A 12,839-nucleotide genomic window follows, 5' to 3' on the forward strand; every position below is an offset into this window, starting at 1 on the left:
TGACTCTTACAACTTGCTCCAAATGCTGTTTGAGAAAAACAGACCAGATTCTGTGCCCAGAAAAGTGGCAGGGCTACACTTTGGGCTTGGTTCAGCCTTATGGATTTGAATTGTTCTGCTGAGTCTCTGAACACCTGTGTGCTTTGGGACCTCGGTTACACCTCTGCTTGTCATCTACCATGCTGAATTTAGAGAACTTGGCTGTAACAGAATATCAAACTATGAATTAAGAACTTCGGTTCCCTCCTGTGTCATCTTTCTATGAACATGCCTCTCACCTGCTGACTGCTTTGGAGAGATGTTCAGGAGCTCCTGCATTTGCCCTTTATTTCCAATTCAGTGTTCCCTCAGTTATGCTAGGACAGCTCTTTGTGCAGCTGCACAAAAACAAACCAGTCAGTGAGAGAGGTATATTTAGCCAGCAATAGAGCTGAGGGGCTTATGCACGCAGAGTAATGAGCAAACATGGCACAGAGGGGGATTTAGTATGTAGGAGCTGATTAAACTGGCATGACTCAGCCATGGGAAATATCTGTATGAAGAAAGGGTGTCCACAAAAGCCAGTGGGTGTTTTTTTCCTTTTTTCTCTCAAATGTTTTTTACCTAGTGAGTTTTTCAAGGATGTTTCTCTTTATACGCAATCTGCAATACAAGCATAGTTTCCATCTTGTGATTTTTTTTTTTTTTTTTTTTAGGCTTCTGCTTCTACTGTTTAAACAGTGGGGCCTACTGCTGTGCATGATTCAGTGCATACAAAGCTTTGCACGTGTCTAAGGAGCCTGTTTCTCTCTCAGTTTATACTTCTATAATATAACAAGAACAGAAGCTGGAGTATTTTACTGGAAAGATCCCATGCAACAAAGCCCATATTAGCTTTATGCTGTTGTTCAGAACACTCACTTTCTGAAAAGGCTAAATATCAAAACGTGTTTAAACAAAACTAGAAATATTTCACCATTAAAAAAAAAAAAGGCAGTTGTATCTAGTGCTAAACTGAAAAAGTATCAACCTTTTCTGCTGCCTTCAGTTTGCTCAGTTGGTTGTTCCCAAGATGTACCAAGAGACCAGATAAATCAAGCAGAATATGTTAACTCATCTGAGTTTTCTCTAACAGAGAAATCTTGGTTTACTTCAAGGTTATTGTGTTTTGATCATCTATAGTGCAGAATTTTCAGTGTGGATCACTTTATTTCTAAAAAACAGTCTTTACAGAAACCACAACTCAGAAAGTTGCTGACCTGACTTCAGACTCAGCATCTGAGTTTCCTGGGATGGATAGGTGTTACCTCTGAAAACAAGAATTGAAAACTGAATTTATCTCTGTATAATTTTGAGAAGATGCTTAGGAAATATATCAGTCTACAGCTGTATTAGCATCTTCTATTTTTGACTTAGAAAATTATTACTTGGAAACTCAGTAGATGTGTTAGGTGCATCTCCATAAACTGCTCAGCACTGAAGTAGTTAACACAGCCAGGGCAACAGTATTTGCTTACTGTGTTGTTGAAATCTGTTGCAGCAAGGTCAGAAAATGTGAGTAAAAGGCTAGCAGGTCTGCCCTCACCACTGAAGGCTACCACTGGGTGAACAGCATTAGAGGGAGGAATTTTTGATGTAGGGAGTAGGAGCGAAATGTCTGTATTAGAAAGGAAGCAACACATTGTAAAGCTATAAAAGTAGCTTAAAATAATACAGAATAGCATTTTTATTGAGGAAGTGAGATACTTTACTGTCCTACTAATGGTGCTATAACCCTCTTTCTACTCTAAGGTTAGCTTAAGTGTTTGACATACAAATGCTAGGGAGCAGATCAAGTTGGTTACTGATTCACACTTACTTAAACAGGCAAAGTGGGAGGTAAGTGTTGCTTGCCCTCCTCTAAGTGAAGTTAAGGTCTCTTCCTTGCTGCCTGCACTGACAATAATCTGCTTCTAACTGCAACACTGCAATCCTTTGCATATGAGAGGAATTCACAAAAATATAAATGAATGCCTTTTCTCTAGGAAAAGTCTTCCTGCATCAACAGCAGCTATAAAAATGAACAGTTAACTCATCTGAAAAACAGATTGTGCAGGTCTTTGCGATGTTTTTGTGATAGCAGCACTTGCTGGATTGCACCCACCCCATCTTTGCCCTTTGTAGTTTGCATTGCTGTATTCATTTATCCCTTTTCCATCCTGTCTCTTCAGTCATGACTTGTAGTGCCAATACCTCCACATTTCTGCAGTGAACATGCCAGAGTTCATCTAGACCAATGCTCCTCCCTTAATCACACATGTATGTATCTCAATTATTAGGCATGGAAAAACCTTCATTTTGGTGTGCATACTCACAAGACAACATTCTCCAGAGCATAGAAAGCTACCTTGCTGGTAAATGCAGTTGTGGGCAGCTGTCTGAACCTGCTCCTCATAATTTATTTATGCTTTGAGGCTGGCAGTGTAGTAGCTCAAGGGTGAAAGCCCACTCACAGTGGTTTTTCAGGCACTGCTCTTACATGTGTAATTCACATTTTCCACTAAAGATGCCAGTTACCTTTCTCTAGGAAAAGGTCCCACTAACTGAAATCACTGGCTCCTTAATCCCCCTACGTTATGGAGTGATAATTTTTACTTACTCATTTTAAAACTAATTAACATGCAGTACCGTGTATTGTGCAGCTTCTTTTGTATGTTCTTTGACTAAGTCCCTGCTCATATAACTGGCCTGTAAGAAAATAAAACCTTTTTACTACAGGCTGATATGTGAACAACTGTGTAAAAAATAGGTAACATAGGAGGAAGAAGAAGAAAACAGGGTTGAGTGATGGCCTGTCAGTGTTCACTAGGGTGACTCTATAAGCAGGTTAGAGAACTGAGGGGGTGCAGAGCACCTGCTTCCAGCAGCAAGCACTGCAGGGAAGGTCTGCACTGGTAATAGAAAATTAGGTGGAGGAACAGAAAGCAAAGCAGTGCTTGTGTTTAAGGGCAAGGTCTGAAGCAGATGAGTACAAAACTATTGAGATCTGAAAACAGCACTCATTCTGAGAAACCTCACTGAGCAATTTTCCTTGGTTTCACAAAATTATTTTGCTTAGGAGTCATACCAGGTAAAAGTGATGTACATAGCAAATTGACACTTTTAAGTGAATGCCCTGAACATACAGTTATTGGCAAAGAAAAGCTCTGGTCTTAAAAAAATCAGTGTTACTCAGTAATCTCTTAAGACTTTGAGAGCTGCCTGACTGCAGCATTACCACTCTCTGGGCAAATACTTGAAGAAATATGAGGAGGCATAGGGGAAACTGTCTTACAGAAAGGGGACAGTTTACAGGGAAAGGGGTAATTTTAATGTATGTCCTAGCACACCAAATGTAGAGTGTTTTCATCCTATTTGAAAAGTTCTAGTGGCATGTAGCTTGGAAAGAAAAATGAAGTTTGTGTTCTCCAGCTCTATTGTGCATTTGCTCAACAATCCTGAAGTCATGTCCTTGACCAGAGGCGAAGAGACAGCTGTGGGATGACATAACACCCAACTTAGAAAATTCTGATTCCAGACAGGATCTAAGGACCATTCTGTGGAATTGAGGAGGTGCTCCAGCACGATCCTGTTGCAAATAGCAGCTGCAGAGTTCCTGAATGAATGAAAGGAACAAGGTGACACTACATCTGTATAAACTATTAGCTAGACAGCTATTATCATATGGTGCTGCTTTTAAAAGGATGTTGGAAAGCCCGAAAGATTCAGCAGTGGCAAGGATGATTCATGGTATGGAAAAACCTGACTTGTATAGAGCAGTAACCATTCATTCTGTTTATACTCATTAAGTTTAACAAATGTAAGGTTAAAGGTGACTTAGACTTTGGCTATAATTACCTATGCAAGGACACTTTATCTAGTATTTCAGCACTTTCTAGTTGTAGGAAAGGCTGAATTTGAGTGTATTTATCAGAAAATTTGTTGAAACCCTGGGTAACAGGGGTGACTTAATAATGCTGAGTTTGGAAGCTTCACAGCTGTTTTTTTAAGGAATCCATCTCTAAAATTCCTCAAGGTCTATGTGCTGAAAAATGAGAAAGACATCTGCAATTGCAGTCAGCATCAGTTCAGAAGGGACCAAATTTGGTGAATCGCCCTTTCCAGGAGGGAGCTGTTGTCACAGTGTGTTGTTAATACACAGTAGACTAAAGGCACTTTTACTGACTTTGAAGAAGTAATCTGAAAGGTAAATTTTCTAGTTCTAGAGCTACTTTTAATCTTATAAATCTCAGGATAAGCTTGCTTCCCCATAGCTGCAGGTAGCAGGAAATAGCATTATGTGTTCTACTGCCTGACCAGTAATCAATGTCCTGTGTGTAGTACCCTCCCATGCTAGTCCAAACAGAGAGAGTGGTTGGATATTTTTCCTCCTTAAGGAATTATGCAAAGACATTCTACCAGAAACCTCCAACAGCAATTACTTTAGTCTGAAACTGTTAGGAAACAAAAAACTTCAAAATTCAATAATCTTTCTGTTTAATCTATGAGACATGAGTTCAGCAGAACAATTCATTATGATATAAAAAATTATACTACATACCTGTGAGTACAATAAGATTCCTCACTCTGTCAAGTTTAGCTTTACAGGAGATGCTTTCTTATTCCTTCAGTGATGTCCTATTCAGGGTATTTGGGCATTATTCTCTATAAATCTTAAAACCCACAACAAAAAATGTCCAAAATTAAGAGGAAATTATAAGGTAATTATGGTACCTTCAGCCAACTGGAAAGCTTTGGCTGTCTTGAAATAATATTTATCCCAGACCAACAGCTCTCACAGGCTTTTCAGTGCTTACCACCCTGTTGCCATTTACCATCCTGCTCACCTAGTGGTTGCCCCAGAAAAATATCAGAAAGCCTACTTTGATATTTGTTTAAACCATGAACTGCAGAATAAGCTGCAGCAGAGGTCCAGGCATGACTAAAAATGTCATGCTTCAGAGCATAGAAAAGCATTCCTAGCAATTGCTGTGTGGAATTTTCCTGCAGAAAATGGAGCAGGAAGTGGAGAGCAAGGATCTCCTCACTGCTGTTGACTAAACATATGCTGTCCATATGTTGGATGCATCAGCTAGCTGGGGAAAGGAAAAGCTGCAATTGTTCCAGCTTGCTTTTTGTGCTATCCAGAATGATATGTCATGGGTGCTAAATTAAAGAAGAAGAAACACAGAGAGAGAGGCAGTCATGCAGGGATGAATCCATTCCGGAAGTGATAGTGATAATTCAAGAAATCTTTAGTGATGGCTTTAGGCTTCACTTCCCAGACCTTTGTTCTTCCAAGCAAAGTTTATTCCTTCACATGATGGACTCTGTTAACCATATACACACAAAGTTCTTGTATAACTAACCTGGACCTTCGCCTTTAAATGCTCTGCCAAGTCCTTTACAAGCCCCCTTTCTCTTGAGGGAGAAGATACGTTATACTCAGTAATGGAGCAAAACAACAACAACGTAGAAGATTTCTCCTTGAATGTCTTTTCTGTCACTCCTTGTCAGCCAAACAGATCTGATGCCCTGGTGTCAGATGGGGATAAAGCTGGCACCACTCTGCTCTTTTCAGGTGTGTTTTTGGGACTGGTGGGGATCACTTTCACTGTGATGGGATGGATAAAATATGATGGCATTACTCACCTGGAGTGGACTCAGTTACTGGGGCCTATTCTGCTATCTGTCGGGGTGACTTTTATTCTGATTGCTGTTTGTAAATTTAACATGCTTACATGCAAGCCCTGTAAAGAAAGAGAGGAAAATGCATCGGAACTTGACCAGACTGCAAGCAGACAGTCGTTTGTCTTCACCGGCATTAACCAGCCTATAACTTTCCATGGTGCCACAGTGGTACAGTACATCCCTCCGCCGTACCCATCCCAGGAAGGCGCTGCTGGCAGTCCCAGCTACCTTCACCCGGTGCTCAGCTGCTGTGGGGCTGTTCCCCCCAGCACCTCGCCGATTCTCACCACGAGGTCTCCTCACTTCTGCCCTGCCTACGCCCTGGATAACCTGGCTTTTACTGGAGATGAGAACTACACTGCTTATCCTGCAGAGAATTCCGGGAATCAGAGGTACATCTTCTGAAATGTCTTAGTGTGTTTGGACACAGACTTGTAATATTTTAAGTACTGTGTGTGGTATCATAAGAAACTGTAGCTAGTCCAGGGTATTATCCTTCTCAGAATTTGTTTTGTCGTTGTTAGGAATTCTTCTTGAATGAGGAAACATACTTTTTCTGGAAATTGTTTTTATACAATGTAAATCCACTTATAAATGCCTTTCAATTTTCAGTCAAGTTAATCTCTTGTCACTTTTTAAGATATATGTGCTCACGTTTGTGGAGGTTGCTTATGTTTATCTTGCCATCTTTAGGTTATTATGTGTATGATACCAAGATGATTTTTTGCCTTTTATATACCTTTCTAACTTTTATATATCCTTAGTATTCTTAGCAAGCATACTTGTAATTTCCTAAGTCTGATAACTTAGCATAGTCCTAGTATTTGGTTAAGCCAGGAGACCAAACATCCTAAAGGCCTCATAGCAGGAGAATGGAAAACCCTACACTGTCTTGGGATACCAAGGTCCTCTCTAGAACATATCCTGTAAATTGGAGATTTGGCTCATCCAGGGGGGAGTTCCTCAAATGAGGGAATATCATGCCATTCATCCAGGCCTCCCAGGGGCACCTTTGTTAGATATGCTGATTTGTAAGGTCTGTAAATTTTGTACTCAATCTATGGTGTGTGTGCACTGTGGGATGTTCCGCCTGGCAAAGTGGCGTGCCAGTCAGGATCCTTATTAAACACTGAGGTGGAAACCCCTAATCCCTTAACTGTGTCTCACTCTCTTTCCTGGTTTTTTAAGACCAGGAAAAGGCATAATGTGGAGTCAGAGGCTTCCACTCAAACACTATCACAACACACGTGTCAGCACACAAACAGCATTTCTGCAACAATGCAAGAATCAGTCTGGTACCTCTCCCTCCTGAATGCATCTGGTCACAACATGCTGCTCTCCCACTGTAACAACCTTCCAGCTCTTACTCTTTTCCTAATTTTGAGGCATAAACAATATCACTGATGTTGCACAGCAGTATGGAGCTGCTGAAATTGTACAAAAAATAATTTTATATAGGTCTTTCCTCTAAGGAAAAATATTCTAATTGTAGGAATTACTCATAATTATATCCTTTCTACAAAACAAGTCACTGTTAGTTCCTTTTTCAAAGTCTTTTTGAAAAGGTGATGGTTGACCCATTGTCCTCAGCAATGCAGGTGATAGGCATAGTCAGGGTGAAGACAAATGTCACCTCCTGACCCTTGTAAACTTCATGAAAAAACAGCTGAATCTCAATAAAGCTTCATCTCATAGCATTTTGTGAAGAAGCCAGGGAGTACTTTTCCCAGATAAGGCTGGGAGGATGAAACACTGAAATTACTGGCATGCTCTGTGTTTGGTAAATTCTTTTTGCAACTGCTCCTCTTCTTCTTTTCAGGTCAGAAGACAGTTCTGATGAGCCAGAAGGACTGCTGGAAGACTATGCCCGTAATAACCTGTCGCCTCCACGTTATGAGGAAATATACCCTCTGTCTTCATAAAATCATTATGGGCAAGAGACAACAATCCTAAGAGATGCCAGCAAGAATCCCAAAAAGTCTTTTCTTTAAACACTTGTGTGATAAGACAGTGTGAGCAAGATCTTGGTATTTATACACAGTTCAGTATCACTGAAGATACTTAACTGATCCCTTCCTTTTTCTCTGTCAAAATTTGTTAGCCCTTTGCAATGCAGCTTAATAGCAGAGCTATTAATTATTTAACAGCAAAACTATTAATAGCAAAGCTATTAAACTCAAGGATCTAAATCCATGTTAGGATTCCCCAAGCTTGGTTTTCAGGCTTGCTGAAACCAGTGTGAACTGTGAATGCACAAGATGTTTGTGGAAGATCATGATTGCTCCTGGACATTCAGCATCTTTAGAAAATACTTGATTTCTTCTTAATGTATTTTCATTCATTTCCATTTTGATTTCATTGATTGCTTGGGAAACTTCAAAAGTGCTGAAGTGTCTGATCCATGAAAGTGCATTTTATGTCTTAATTTTGTCTGATTCTTTAGAAGAGCTTACTCATTAGTAAGTCCAGTCTACAGATTAGATTTCCCCAGCTTGCTTTTCCTGGACAACCCAGTCCTGTAGGAATATTTTGGGACATCCTACTTGAAACACAGCATCTCAGAACAGAGAAAACAAATAATGACTTCTGTGACTTTTACATAGATCTCTAAGACATCCTGCATGCATCAAATTCAGTTCCCTTCCCCACCTGGTGGGAGGCAAAGCATGGTCTCCCACCAGGAGTCCTAATAATTATGAGGTTAATGTCACTAAAGAAAAAGGCATTTTTCTGAAGCCTTGACAGAGATGTGTGATCCTACCACTGTGAAGGACACCCCTGCTCTGTAGGAGAGCAGTGGTGAAACACCTCTGCTGTCTCTTCCTATTTGAATGTGGGTCTTAGGCACCCACTGCCTAACCCAGGCTGCAGGTTGCCCCCAGTATGTTGACACTTGGGCTGTAGTAAGCTTTCCAAATGCTCAAGTTCAGCTTGTTTCCATGCATTGAATCCACAACAATTTCAGATTAGCTCATTTGATTAGAGAATGGTGTTGCTGAACACTAAGACTGTGTTTGATCCCTCTACATGCCATTCAGTTTGGATTTGAACTTGATGATCCTTGTGAGTCCCTTCCAATTAACAATATTCTGTGATTTTGTGAGATGTAATTATAACTGTATTTAACAAAAGATAAAGTGTATTAGCTCAGAAATTTTGCAATGCAGAAGGAAGATCCAAACAGCCTTTGCTCAGGAGCTTTTTCAACCTCAGAGCTATGGCAATGCTGTGAGTCCCTACATTTTTATTTTGTTTTTCCACATATGTTTCAGGTTCTGCTATTGAATGTGCCTAGAAGTGTGCCAGAGCTGGACAAGCCAGTATTTTTCTATGATGATCCCATTAGGTTTGCTTATCTCCTTCAGAGGGTTCAAACCAAAAGCTGATCTCAGCTCTCACCAGACAAAATGCCCTGGAGGGCAATGGTCACTGACCATGGTAACCAAGCGGTGCACTGCTGGTGTGCCTGTGGGTCAGTCTCCTGGCCTGGCACAGCAGGTGTCCAATATGGAATGCATACTTTCTCTTACTCAACTTTCTCTTTTCTGCTGTTGATGCAGCTGTCTTGGCTCTTGCCAGATTTCATCCACCTGTGATTGGTCTCATTCCTGGGGACTGGACAAGCTTGGCATCTGAGCACAGTCAGCTGCAGGCCAACCTGATGTACCTGACAGCTGGAAGTCTTGGAGTTTCTATGCAGCTCCTCTAGCAATCAGGAGAGATAGCTCTGGATGGAGAAGGGCAGAACATTGTCCAGCTGCATGGACCTGCAGGTGCACACATCCCTGTCCTGTCCACTTAGAGGCTGCCAAGAAATAAAGCATTTGGGGGGACCCAAAACAACCACTCTTCTCCACAGTGATGGACAAGAGGTCATATTTGGGACCAAACAGACTCAAAGCTGGATTAGCACCTGCAGCAGCAGCTACTGAGCAGTGGCTGTGAACTTTGTGTGAGGCTTTTCTCATTAGAGAAATATGGGACACGCTGTTTTTCAGCAGTGATGACCTGGTGTTAGCAGGTAGTTGGAGAAGGGGAGGCATGCTGCATTCAGCATGATCTCTGTGGGATTGAGTGAGGGAGCAGAGGATCTAAAAATAAATGCAAGTTTCTCTTAGGGAAGTGTCTTGCTCCTTTTCTGGAATTTACACAGAGGTGAACTCATCCTGCCTCCACAGCAGGAAACTGGATGGTCCCAAATCCCCGGTTAGTTCCACATGTGCAGAGCCCTGAACTTAGCATGTAGTTCTGCTGACTCCAACAAGCACTGCAGTAGTGCAGAGGTCAGGCTTGATGGAACCAGTTGTAGGACTAGGGTGAAAATTTCTGCCCAGTCACCCTCTCCCAACAGCAAGAAAATTCCTTTAGTCAAACACCACAGATTTTTCCTGCTGCTCTTTCCTCCTTCTGCCCCCATCCCCACCCCTCAGCATAAGTTCTTTGGGGTAATAATAGTCTTTTTATTACATCAAATAATACTGATAGTGTAAATTGGAAGAAAACTCTGAAGGTTGCACTGTGGACTCCATATTGATTTTAAAATTTACTTCTGGTGACACTATATTAATTTAAAAGAATTGGAAGAGTCCTGGGTTTCTCTTTAAAGAGAAGATTGAATATTAAGTTTAAAAAGCTGAAATTATTTTAACCCATCAGATGAATTCTGGTTGAATTTTGTTGGAGTCTTGTCATGCTCAACAGATATCTGAGAAACTTCAGGGCGTACTCCTTGCTGTACTGAGTGCTGATCATCGTTTTTAAAAACAGAAACAGGTTCTATAAAGGCTTTTTCTTTTTTTTTTCCTCTCCCTTTCACCTTTTGCTTTCATCCTTTTTTTTCTTTTAAAAGACTCTCAACGGGGTTTGGCAGCGTTGCTGGAGGTGTGTGTGTGTTTTCTTTGTTTGGATTTTGGAGGTTGTTTGTTTGTTTGTTTTTACTGTGATATAACCATCACATGAATTAACTTTTTACCATTAAGAATTCGTTCTGCCCTATGTGAGCGGAAGAATAAACCTTTTTGGCCAAGCCTTCAGCCAAGGTGAACTGTCAGCCCTTCTATTATTATCCTGATGTATAATATACTGATGTAACTTGACAAAGCACATGGAAGATTGTATTTGAGATTTTGGTCAGAGCATTTTTAATTTAAGATGGTGCTCTTGAAGCAAAATTGCATTCTCTCACCTTGCCTTCAGTGCTAATGCAGACCTGCAGAATATTGGGGATTTAATAGTTTAAGGTGTCTTGCATTTTAGTCATAGTGATAGAATGTTGCATGTATTTTCAGCTATGTAACCCTGCATGGGTTCTTGGGATTTTTCCTAATACAACTTTTTGTAAGATATTGATCATAAACTGGTTAACATATAAAATCAGTAGAGACATGTCTATTGATATGGAACTGAGCATGCTTCATTCGTTTCAGTAAAAACTCTGCACAGAGCTTCTCTAAGATCAAGCAACTATTTCCAGACATTGAATGCCACATGGTGCAGCGTGCGAATTTCTTCTCAGATTGAATCCAAAATCTGCTTTTCAATACGGCGCTGCCGTATTTGCGGTCGGTTCGGCAGTACACCAGGCACGGTTCGTTCGCTGTGCTTTATTTAGCAGCACTTTCCCCCAGCAGCCGAATTTGAGCAGCTGCTGCCGCTCCTGACACCGGTGCTCCCGCTCGAGGGATGGATGCTCCCAGCGCAGAACGCGCACGGGCGGGGGCGCTGAAATCCTTCGAAGAGCTATTTTTAAACCGAATCGGGATTTAGGAAATCTGGGTCTCGGGGAAAAAAAATAAACCTGTAAGTAGGGCTCGTTCCTCTCCAGAGAGCCCCAGTGACGCACACGGCGGGCCCTCGGCACGGCCGCCCCTCCCCGCGGGGAGGGCGCTGAGGCTCCATCCCGCTGGAGCCCGAGCCCCGCGGCCTGGGGGCCGTGTCCCGGCCGGGCCGCTGAGGCTCCATCCCGCTGGAGCCCGAGCCCCGCGGCCTGGGGGCCGTGTCCCGGCCGGGCCGCTGAGGCTCCATCCCGCTGGAGCCCGAGCCCCGCGGCCTGGGGGCCGTGTCCCGGCCGGGCCGCGGCCTCGGCGCTCCCCGCGGCGCTTCCCGGCTGTCCCGCCGGCCGGCAGCGCCAGGGGGCGCCGGCCCGCCCGGGCACAGCCAAAGCTCCGCCGGGCCGGGCCCCTCCGCTGCCCGCCCGGCCGCTTACAGCTGTGCGGGAATGGGGAAATCTGATCCGCCCTGACACGACGGGTGCCACAAGTGCAGAGCCGGCAGTTACTCTCGGCCCCTCGTTGTGAGACACCCGGCGTTTCTGCCCAGGGAGCCGAAACTTTTTTCTTTTGATAGAAGAAAGAAGCCGTTGAAAAGTATCCCGTGCTCTCTCATAACCGAGAATTGGCCTATGCAAAAAAAAATTAAAAATAATAATAATAATAATAAATAAAAAAAAACCCTCGTGATGAAAGACCCAGTGAAATCGCCGAAGAACGAGGTACCCATCCCCTCCCTCCCAGCAGGACTGCCGCTCGGGGGTAGACGCTGCACAGTGCTCTCGCATGCACCCCCGTCTCCTCCTTCTCTCCGCTGTGACCTAATGGGACAGGCTTCTGTCTGCATGAAGGAGCAGGGGGGAGTCCAAGGGTCATTTGCGAAGAACTAGGGCATGCTGTTTGTATACAGCACCTACGATAATCTGTGCCTGCTGCAAGTATCATTATTGGCTCCACTTTAGCTGTCAGGGTGAATAGACATCAACAAGACGTACTGAACGTCGCTGTTGCTGCCCCATCCCCAATGTGAATCAGTGCGTCTGTCGGAGAAGCACACAGCAGAGCCAGGTGGGATCCCATGGGATGCGCATGTGCCTGCATTAGCTGAGCAGTGATGCTCAGCGGGAGAGGGTCTGAAAGGGAAACAGCAGGTGCAGAGAACCTGCTGACCACATGCACTGCGTGTTGGGGAGGTTTATATCAGACCTACTCCTGTGGACTTGATGCTGATTAGCAGTTGAAACACGCATTGTTCTCCTATGGTGTATTTTCCGGTACAGCTTCATCCAATAGAAATTATTCATCTTGCATCTGTGTTGTGATGTGAAGATGAAAAACCTCAAAGGGCGGGTGAGAAGTGTAGGGAATTTCTTTAATAGCACC

At 43.0% G+C, this 12,839-nt stretch overlaps 1 protein-coding gene across 1 annotated transcript; it reads left to right on the top strand.

The window, feature by feature from the left end:
• The first annotated feature begins 699 nt into the window (after positions 1–699).
• TMEM174 (transmembrane protein 174) lies at positions 700–10,721 on the top strand. Its single transcript, XM_056514313.1, has 2 exons — positions 700–6,080; positions 7,508–10,721. Exons 1-2 carry the CDS (start codon positions 5,449–5,451, stop codon positions 7,608–7,610), a joined length of 735 nt encoding a protein of 244 aa, XP_056370288.1. The 5' UTR covers positions 700–5,448; the 3' UTR covers positions 7,611–10,721.
• The last annotated feature ends 2,118 nt before the right edge of the window (positions 10,722–12,839 follow it).

This window comes from Oenanthe melanoleuca, chromosome Z (assembly GCF_029582105.1).
Source record: "Oenanthe melanoleuca isolate GR-GAL-2019-014 chromosome Z, OMel1.0, whole genome shotgun sequence".
In the NCBI taxonomy this organism is placed as follows: domain Eukaryota; kingdom Metazoa; phylum Chordata; class Aves; order Passeriformes; family Muscicapidae; genus Oenanthe; species Oenanthe melanoleuca.

Bases quoted from the DNA above. Each gene is read 5' to 3' on its own strand.
- TMEM174 (XM_056514313.1), top strand. From the start codon at position 5,449: ATGGAGCAAAACAACAACAACGTAGAAGATTTCTCCTTGAATGTCTTT. The intron at 6,081-7,507 runs GTACATCTTCTG...TCTTCTTTTCAG, and splicing joins GAGAATTCCGGGAATCAGAG to GTCAGAAGACAGTTCTGATG.